This window comes from Sinocyclocheilus anshuiensis, unplaced genomic scaffold, assembly GCF_001515605.1.
Source record: "Sinocyclocheilus anshuiensis isolate Anshui unplaced genomic scaffold, SAMN03320099.WGS_v1.1 scaffold658, whole genome shotgun sequence".
Taxonomy (NCBI): domain Eukaryota; kingdom Metazoa; phylum Chordata; class Actinopteri; order Cypriniformes; family Cyprinidae; genus Sinocyclocheilus; species Sinocyclocheilus anshuiensis.
Window position 1 is genome coordinate 1,278,666 of NW_015542402.1, and position 10,550 is coordinate 1,289,215.

Consider the following 10,550-nt stretch of genomic DNA (forward strand, 5'->3'; position numbering starts at 1 on the left):
CAGCTCGTTAGTGCGCTATAAATGAAGTCTAGAGAAGAGCATTGCGCCAAATATTAGACCTTATAATCATTATATTTTACTTTACCTATTAGTGATGTCTTATTATTTGATGTATGTTTAAATAAATCTGTTATGAAACGAGTTATGAGAGGCACTGCGTAAATGATTATATTTCAACAACAAATAGAATTTTTATAATTTAGAAGTTAATTTAAAAACTGCATTGTGCGCAATTTACATGTTTTGCATACATTTATTTTAAGCTGAGTGTTGATTATTATATTTAAAAATAAATAGTAATTAAAAGTAAGTTTGGGCTCTGTTGTTAATTGTAACCTTATAGTAGGCCTAATGTAAAAGGGCTCACTATAGTTTAGAGGTATGTACCGAACCATCATGTTTGTGTACCGTTACACCCCTATTATGCAGTATTTTAGTATATTATGACAAATTTAGTATATTATGACGAATTATGACAAAAATCATTTTGGGTCCCTTATTTTCCAAAAAAAAAAAAAAAAAGTTACAGTGAGGCACTTACAATTAAATGAGCCCAAATTTTGGAGAATTGTGAAGCTTAGTATTTTATTAAAGCAGTTAATTATTCTGTTAAAATGTTTATTATTATTATTATTATTTGAGATGTAAAGCTGTCAAAAAATCATGACATTTATGGTCATTTTGGGGTTAAAGGCATTGCATTTTCTTGGCGATGAAGATGTAAAATTTGTAAAGTTAGTAAATGGCTTAATATAACCAAGATTGGGACAATGCCAAAAATGTTGTTCCTTTACTTAGCTTTGTGTGTGTGTTTTTTTTTTATATTTAAAAAAATAAAAAATTAAAAAATACAAATACAAACTGACAAGCAAGGTCAATTTTGTTTTAAATTAATATTGATGCACACCTCTTGTGCTAAATAAATGATTAAAACAAAAATATTATACAAAAATATATTATATAAATATATTTTCCTTAAAAGTCCATTACAGAAAACCTTTATATAGCTACGAGTTCACTATTTGTAGAGTTGTATGCATATGGTTCACATTTCTGTGGAACTGCCCAGCAGAGAAAAGCTCCCGTAACATTCTCATGAAGCTGTGGCAGAGCTCACCGCGGGGATTTCTGACCATTTGTACAAATTTGGTGAATAGCTTCAGTTGTGCTGAGTGCTTCTAATAATAGTGGGTTTCCGTTCTAAACTATTTGCAAGGTTTTGGCTGCTATAGAGAGGAAGATTCAGCACAACTGAACACCGTCGTCAAACAGGAAGTTCAGATAAACTTGGAGTTTTGCTTTGAACGGTCTAATTTATTTTAACTGGTGATCTCAACTCAAATGTTGGTAGAACATCAGAGAATCTCAGTACTTTTCAGCAAGTGTTATTTCTAGGACATTGTGATTCTGGATGAGATGTCATTGCACAACTCGTGAAGTTCCTCCGATCAAAACAGGAAAGGTCCCAATCATTTTGACCTCAGTGACTATGATGACAAAGCATAAAAAAAGTGTTTGTCAAGAAGCATCAGACTAAGCAGTAGGGCTGTGCAATACATCGAAATTATCGAAATATCGCAAATGTACATATCGCAATATGCATATCGCTACGGCTTGCAATATTTGGGGCCATGAACAAAAGACAGAGAGAAAATCACTCACTGCTCTTACCTAAATAACTTTTGTAGCTTAAATAAGAATCAGTGCATATTGAATTCAAAGAGTAAATACTAAGCAGTGTGGTATTTTTCCTTTTTATTATTCAGTTCCTAAACTCATGTTAAAATGAAATCTTTATGTAATGCTAGAGTAAAACACCACCGTTCACTTTCCGGGGTGCTTTCTTCTCACAAAAAGTGAAACATGTATGCTAGTTATATTAGAATCAGAATCAGAATGAGCTTTATCCACCACTTAAGTGTGCGCAAACACAAGGAATTTGTTGTGGTTTTACAGGAACTCTTGGGTATCGCATATCGCATTTTTCTTCAATATCGCACAGCCCTACTAAGCAGTACCATACTGTAAAGCGCAGACTTCCACCAACAGGCCAGAGCTTTTATTAGAGCTGTGCAATTAATCCAAATGCAGTCGGCCTATGAAAATACAATAATCGAGATAAAACGATTATTCTGCCCCATTATGCCCCCTTTCCAGCAGTGCGCATTTGCTCCTCCATAAAAGCACATGCAAATCAGTAAAATCATGTAACATGACTTTCGCAAAATGGAACATGCTTGATTTATTAAAGTTTATTAGATTTATTCATGTTTTTAAAAGCGTGAAAAACTTGTGCTGTTCCTCAGGAGGATTTCGGTGCATGCACTCAGAGATGGAATATGTGTACAATAATGATATATATAGTGTGGCGGTTTAATAACCATGGGAAAATATGGGTCCCATGACCAAACCAGTTGAGAACCACTGTTCTACACTATCTAGTGCACTGGTCTGGTCAGATATCTTAAGTACGTGTCTGCACACTTCTCTCAGACAGAGCCATGAGTTTGATGACTTTTCCTGTCGCAGCACTGAAACAGTCCATCTAATTCCTGCCACATAAACTTCAGCATTTCTGTGGCCGTCTGTGAAATGCATGTTGAACTCTCCGACTGCTAAGCTTTCAGTTCTGCACATGACATCAAACTCAGGGTTTGGCATTACTTCATCAAGGTTTCATTGGCAAAGAATGACCACGCTGGTTAGGTTCTCCATTAAGCATAAAGGATGCTGATATTTGGATTCACATTTTCATCATCACATTATTATACTGCAACTAGTACAAAACTCACCTGAAGGTCGAAAAATTTACTGTAGCGCCTGAAAATGATCTCAGTGCTGCCATCAGACCAAGCCACTTTGATAATGTAAACCTAGAGTAAAAAAGAAAGAAAGTGAGTATAACCCAGATTTACAGTTATGTACACTACACACAACTCATTCATTTAATTAAGATAACTACATCAGTTAATGACCCTCATCTTTCCAGACCAGTACAAGTAACCAGTACTTTGCGCTCTTTTCCATGCATGCAACTTCAGTGAATGACGACTGGAGCTTCCAAGCTTCAGAAAGGATGCAGAAGCACCATAAATGTGTCTCTAATGACCTGTGCATCTCTACATCCCATCTGAATCCATATGGTAGCTTTGACTATAATTTAAGCCGTTACACACGGAAAATGTATTTGATCTGTTCATGAGTAGGGATGTAACGATTCACTCAACTCACGATTTTGATTTCACGATTCAATTTTCTCACAATTTTTTTTAAACCAAATGAGATTGAGACATTATACAGTAAATGAAAAGGTGTCGTTTTATTAGGCTTCTTTGTGAAATTGAAATATAACAAAACTAAATAGAACTTTTAAAACAAACCCCAAATCAAACAAAGTAAGTTACACAATTAAAATAAATCTCTTAATATGAACAAAGTAGGCTTTGTCTGTGCTCTTTCCATTTAAAATTAGAGGCAACCACTGGATTTTAATCATGATCCAAACAAAGATGCAGCATACATGCAGCATGAGTAGTTTTTAATCTAAATTAGACTGTATAATTTCGAAATTTAAAGCAAAAACAGAATGCTCTGACTTTAGTTTTGTGAAACCATACTACATAAAACATATCTGAAGGAAACAGCAGAAGCTCTGAATGAGATTCAGATTCACTCTCTGCCAGCAGGTGGCGCTTATGAACAGCAATGATACAGTGTTTCCTGGGTTAGCGCTGTAAACAAAGCAGAGCTGCACTCTGAACGATGCATATTAAAGTAGCGTTCATGAGGCAAGATGAAAATAAAATACGACGTAAACTTTTCTAAAGATAGTCAGTTCCCCTCAGAGACACATTCATATAAACTCCTACTCCAATTGTATCGCGATTTGTTTAGCATCTCAACCGATTTGAATCGTCACATATTTGAATCGATTTTCGACCGGCTCACGGTTAATCGTTACATCCCTATTCATGAGAGAAATAACAATGTTCAGTAATCACTCATTGTTTCAAGAATTTGGTTGCAGTGGTTACATAAACACCAATATGCTGATAACTACCCAAAAAACTGTTTATTTGTGATATTCTGTGTGCAGATATTAAGGTTCTTCATTCATGTAAGGCTAACATTTAGTCAACAGTTATATCAGCCACCAGTGAACGATTACACATAAAAAAAAAAAATGCAATTTTTGAAAAATCCAGGTTTGCTGTGCTTTTGTAGTTTGTAGGACTGCACAATTTGGCCAAAACATTGTGATTGTATGTATGTATGTATGTATGTATGTATGTATGTATATATATATGTGTGTGTGTGTGTGTGTGTGTGTGTGTGTGTGTGTCATGCTACGCTGCTGCGGGAACACGCTGGAGTCACGAGGAAACATTTAACAGTCTTTAATCACGAAACACAGGAGATAATCCACAATAAGCGCTTGAGCCAACACACGTGGAGAACGAGTAGACCTGACAAACACAAACTGAACAGACTAGAACTTTTAAACACTGGATAACGAGGAACAAAATAGACACAGCTGGAAACAAATTAACACAATTAACACGAGGAAAAACTGGGTCACGGGGGGCAAAACACACACAGATAGTCCAGAACCCTGACAGCTTTCTGCTGGTCAATGTGCTTAATCTGCATGATCAATCTGAAAGGGTTGCAAACTCTGCATAGGGAAATCACGGGGAGCAAAACACACACAGATAGTCCAGAACCCTGACAATGTATATATATATATATATATACATACATACTGTATATATAATATGAATATCAATATGAATAATAATAATAATATTACTACTACTGCTAAATAAAATATAACACAATTAAAAAGAAACAAAATAAGAAATATCACTATTGTAATATGTCACTGTAAAATTGAGTATTTAAGAAAAATAATATTATAATTTTATTTTACATTTTATTTTGAAACATTGAACCATAAAACTTATTTTGACAAAAAACTGCAGGTAGCCTAACACTTCTCTTTTGTTGAGAAAAACTTATTCCAAGTAGGCTATAGGAAGATAATTGGCACATGTTATGCTCCCACATTCATGTTATAGTGACCCAAACAGAGACAGAGTTTTACTGTGAACCGAGCCGCTCACGTGCTCAAACACGCAGCACTAATGTTTATTCAGTTAAACTGCAGCCTTTGCACTAAGACATATTGCAATTTTGGTTTTATTTTGATTAATTGTGCAGCCCAATCCCCAGCTCTAAATATGAGCAAACATAACAGTGATGCTTGTGAACAGATAAATAAACGCTTTGCATGCTACCCTTGGGAGATATCATCAGGACACATGGTGTTAGCTCTCACTGTAATGCTGATTACACTCAGCTCTATATTTCTTCGCGGCCTGACGAAACATACAAATTCGCAAAACTAATGAAATGCATAGCTGATATAAAAAACTGGATGACTAGTAATTTCTGAAAAAAACAGGTGTCAATTATTGGACCAAAAATCTCCACATGTAATAACCTAAACCCCTGTCTAACACTTATTGACAGGCTGCTCTGTCAATTCTTCATCATCATCAGTTAGGAACCTAGGTGTGCTATTTGATAGCAATCTTTCCTTTGAAAGTCATGCATTTTTCAATCTTAAAAATATCTAAATTACAACCTATGCTCTCAATGTCAAATGCAGAAATGTTAATTCATGCGTTTATGACCTCAAGGTTAGATTATTGTAATGCTTTATTGGGTGGTTGTTCTGCACGCTTAATAAACAAACTCCAGCTGGTCCAAAATGCAGCAGCTGGAGTTCTTACTAGAACCAGGAAGTATGACCATATTAGCCCGGTTCTGTCAACACTGCACTGGCTCCCTATTAAACATCGTATAGATTTTAAAATCTTGCTTATTACTTATAAAGCCCTGAATGGTTTAGCTTCTCAGTACTTGAGCGAGCTCATATCTCATTATAGTCGCTACGATCTCAAAACTATTTGATAATACCTAGAATCAAAATCAACTGCGGGAGGCAGATCCTTTTCCTATTTAGCGCCCAAACTCTGGAACTGTTCGGGAGGCAGACACACAGTTTAAATCTAGATTGAAGATCCATCTCTTTAACCTGGCTTACACATAACATACTAACACATTTCTAATATTCAAATCCGTTAAAGGATTTTTAGGCTGCATTAATTAGGACCACGGGAACCAGACGAGTCCTCTGCACAATTTGACCTGTGCTGCAGCCTGGAATTAAACCACACCATGCTGGTTTGGTCTGGCCAGAGGAGAACTGGCCCCTGACTGAGCCTGGTTTCTCCCAAGGATTTTTCTCCAGTTCTGTCCCCGATGGAGTTTTGGTTCCTTTGGCTTGCTTAGTTGGGGACGCTTGACTGATTGCACAGACACTATTAGAAGAGAGCTGAACTGGATGATGGCATCACTAACTCATCAACGAACGTTTTCTATTGTCCTCTTGCATTATCAGCACAATATTTTCCTGTTTAACACTGTAAAGCTGCTTTGACACAGTCTGTATGGTATACAGCGCTATGGTGACTTGTCTTGGCTTGTCTTAGATATCAGCTTCACAGCAAAAGCACTGCATTATTCAACAGGTCTAACTAACAGGCATTTATCGGTCCTTCAACAGTTAAAATGTTGAACATTCTGCCTGTTTACAACGAGTCTGCTTTTTCCTCCTCCATCTGTAGTAGAGGGGGAAGGGAGGATTTTTTTCCGTAGGAGAAAGGGCCTGTCTTCACCAATGACCTGTTTGTTTGAGCAATACAGCAATACTTGATTTTCTCTAAGAATATAATGTTGATCTCCCACACATCTCAGATCAAGGGTCCTGTATTGATCAGTGTGACTCAATCCAGGGTTTTATAGGCTATTAGTGATGTTTATAGTAATCGACTTGCTTTCTCACGTTGTATTCTGCCAGGAGAGCAACAGGATTTTCTCAGGATAACCGATGTTTATAATAACTTTATGTAACATTGAAACCTGGATCACACTTATTCTGGCTTCCTAGATCCTGCCATTCTGAGAAACGCTATGAAGATGCCATCAGATTGAACACAACACACACTATCCAGCTGTTAGGAGTGACAACAATGCACAGTACATGTGGTGTTTTGTTCTGAATGACGTAAATTGGTGGCTTCATTATTTTAAAACTGACTGGAAATGCAGTAAGACTAATACAGAAGCGAAACTGAGACTAAAATAAGCTCATGATGTGGACGTCATACCAGCCTCAGTTCCTGGAGCTCAACAAGCCACGTACAAATCAAGGTCTTGAGTTTGATTCCCAGGAACACACATACTGGCAAATCTATAACTGAATGCACTGTACTTCACTACGGATAAAAATGACAGTCAAATGCATTCATGCTGGTGTGATTTTCAAGGGGATTTTCCAGCCTCACTTCTGATCAGATGGCATGCATTCCCCATTTCTGACAGTAGATGGTGATGTAAGTTTTATACATATATACGATATATTAAAGCATGCATTACAGATTCTTCCCATTGGAATAATATTATGTTAACATTTTAGGTCTAATATTCTTAAAGGGCAAGTCAACAGCTGCTAGTTATTACTGTCCTCAGCATTACATGCACTGATTTTCATTGTAGCTTTTGTTACAGGTTTTATTTTCAGCGCTGCATGCAACATAGTAACAAGATACTAAAAACTCATTGTGAAAGATGATGGTCTTCAAAATGTTTGAAATGGTAAAATGCTTTCCTTAAAACCTCATGGCGCCTGTAAATTGTATAAATAAATGTATAGTCAATAAGTAAAAGTTAAACAATTATTTTAGTTTGGATATGTTCTGCATTTTTACTGTTCATTTTATATGAATTACACCATATTTCTAAATATGTACATTAACATTTCAGCAATGACATTCTTATTCAAATATCCCTCGGTTTATTATTATTATTTTTTTTAACAAATCACACCCTGCATTCATGTAAATAGCTTATATATCAAGCAATGTTCATTAAAAAGGAATCTAAAATTGTAACATTGGGTTTTAAACACTGTTAGTTCTGTTTAAGACCAGGATAATTTTAAATAAATAAATAAATAGCATTTAAAATTAATTAATTAAATAACAAAGAACTAAAAAAATAAAATTTATAAATAAATAAATACACTTGAATGTTATTTGCATGCAAAAAAAAGTTCTTAATATCATATCTAAACATTAATTTTTAGCTGGTTTTTTATTCTTAATATTCACAATGTAAGATTCTAATTATACACTAATTATTGTCAAAGTCATACAGTTTTACTGCAATATAGAAAAATTATTACTGCCCTGTTTTTAATGGTTTTAGCATAAATTAAATGAAATACGACAAATAAAACCATCATTACTGTTTTGTTTTCCATAAAACTTTGGATTTGGGAGTGAAATATGACTGGGGCATATATTTGGCAGATTTAGTGAAATTCACCCCTGTATCAAAGTACAGAAAACAAAAAGGTCTACATATGGAGCGTAAATCAAACTCACGACCTTGAGCTGTAGTGGTTTGCAAGCTTTCAAATGATGTCAAGTGAGTGGTTTATATTTACATTTTTTTGTGGTAATAAGCTGCTCCAGTTAAAAGTGTTAAAACACAACAAAGTACAATTACTGGTAATCATATCAGCTGAAACAAGCTGTTAATCAACTATCAATATCAGCCTGGAAACACTTTAAATCTCTTTACATTCCTGGTTTATGCTCATATGAATCTATAAAGCATATGCATGTCCATTACGTTAGCTAGAAACAAAAAAAGTAAGTCTGAAAAAGTTTCAAACATCTGTTATTATTCTGATCAGCAACAGATGAATTAAAATACACAAAACTTTGGCTTTGTTGGACTGGAAAAGCCAAACCTATAGCTGCCAAAACAGCATTCAATAACAGATCCCAGGCCAGTCGAGAATAACCTCCGAGAGCTGCAGAGTGGGGTTAATGAGTGTTGAAGGGTGTTTTAACTTTAAGGGTGCGGTGAACAGGACAAAAAGCCTTGAGAAACATGGAGGAGTCACAGCAGCTCAGCAGAGAACTCAAGAGAAGTTAGTAAACACTCACAGATGAAAACCACTCTCAACTTACAAAAGTCTAACTTATGCTACAAATGTAAATAAATACGTGTGTGTGTGTGTGTGTGTGTGTGTGAGAGTGAGAGAGTGTGTGTGTGTGAGTGTGTGTGTGAGAGTGTGTGTGTGCGAGTGTGCGTGTGAGTGTGTGAGAGTGTGTGTGTGCGAGTGTGCGTGTGAGTGTGTGAGAGTGTGTGTGTGCGAGTGTGCGTGTGAGTGTGTGAGAGTGTGTGTGTGCGAGTGTGCGTGTGAGTGTGTGAGAGTGTGTGTGTGTGAGTGTGTGTGTGAGTGTGTGAGAGAGTGTGTGAGAGTGTGTGTGTGAGAGTGTGTGTCTAAGCTACTAATGGACTCCAGTGTCTTTGTTACATTCATGCAGATGTGAAAACATCTGGATTAACCCTGTTACTACAGTATAGATGACTTATAACCCTCTGCTGTCTGCAGATTTTCCTGACACTCCTGCTGTTTAAAACTCTACAATAGCTGAACAGAAGTACTTGTGAAATAGCAACTCTTTTGGCGTGTTGCGCTGATGTGTAACTCGATCCTCCTGATCACATCTCCAGCCTTTGTTCACACAAACCAGCCAAACAAACTCAACATTGCATCACTAAACACTTTCATTAGGAGGAAAAACATTACGAAAAGTTCTGTACGGATGTCAATCACGGGCAACTTACATAGTGTTTGTTGGGGTTTCTTCTCTTTTGCACGTCTTGAACAGTTACTTCTTGTACAGTCCGCCGTGGCATGTTGCAATAATCTCAGACTTTTAGATACAATGTAGCGTTCAGCCCCACGGCAGAAAATCGGATCAAGTTTTCCGCATCGACTTCTGGTCATTCGCTTGTTTGTCTCTCCGTTTCTGCGGGTTTATGGTCCACGTCGGATTTCCTGCAGTCTGGACCGAGAGAACTCCCAGCCTATCCCAGCTCACCGACTCTTATTTAATTAAAGCCCAACGCATTCGCACATCCTACTATGGGAACGCGTGACTCATGAATATTAAATACGTACCACGACGTTCGCCGAATAACCTTACCTGATTGGCTCAAAGGCAGACATTGGCCGTTGGGCTGAATTAATTATTCCAAATATGGTGAAGGATTGTCTTATGAATATTAATTAGGCTACGTGACTAGATGATTCCTGGGAACGGCTGAACGACAACATTAATATTCATGACTTAATCATTCGCCATAGTATGATTCGTCCTTTCGCTCATCCGAGACCAGTGGAAAAACTTAAAGGGGAAGCGCACAATAATTTCCATTGACACAATGCAGTTTTCACAAATCTGTAAATATTTTCGTTTTTTATTTGCATTTATTTATTTATTTGCAGTGAATATTAGCTGTGTAACAGTAGGAATACCAAACACATATACATATACACACATATACACATATATATACACATATATACATGTACACACATACACACACATACATACATACAA

General features: G+C 36.4%; 1 protein-coding gene across 2 annotated transcripts in view; it reads right to left on the reverse strand.

Annotated features, from left to right (window-relative positions):
- LOC107692984 (SH3 and PX domain-containing protein 2B-like) overlaps positions 1 to 10,092 on the reverse strand; it is a 44,665-nt gene extending 34,573 nt beyond the window's left edge. For both annotated transcript variants that reach the window (XM_016492219.1, XM_016492217.1), the window contains exons 1-2: positions 9,772 to 10,092; positions 2,793 to 2,873 (exon numbers count right to left, since the gene is read on the reverse strand). In XM_016492219.1, the coding sequence (XP_016347705.1) occupies positions 2,793 to 2,873; positions 9,772 to 9,843 (153 nt within the window). In that variant the 5' untranslated portion in view covers positions 9,844 to 10,092. The remainder of the gene's footprint in view (positions 1 to 2,792; positions 2,874 to 9,771) is intronic.
- Between the last annotated feature and the right edge of the window lie 458 nt (positions 10,093 to 10,550).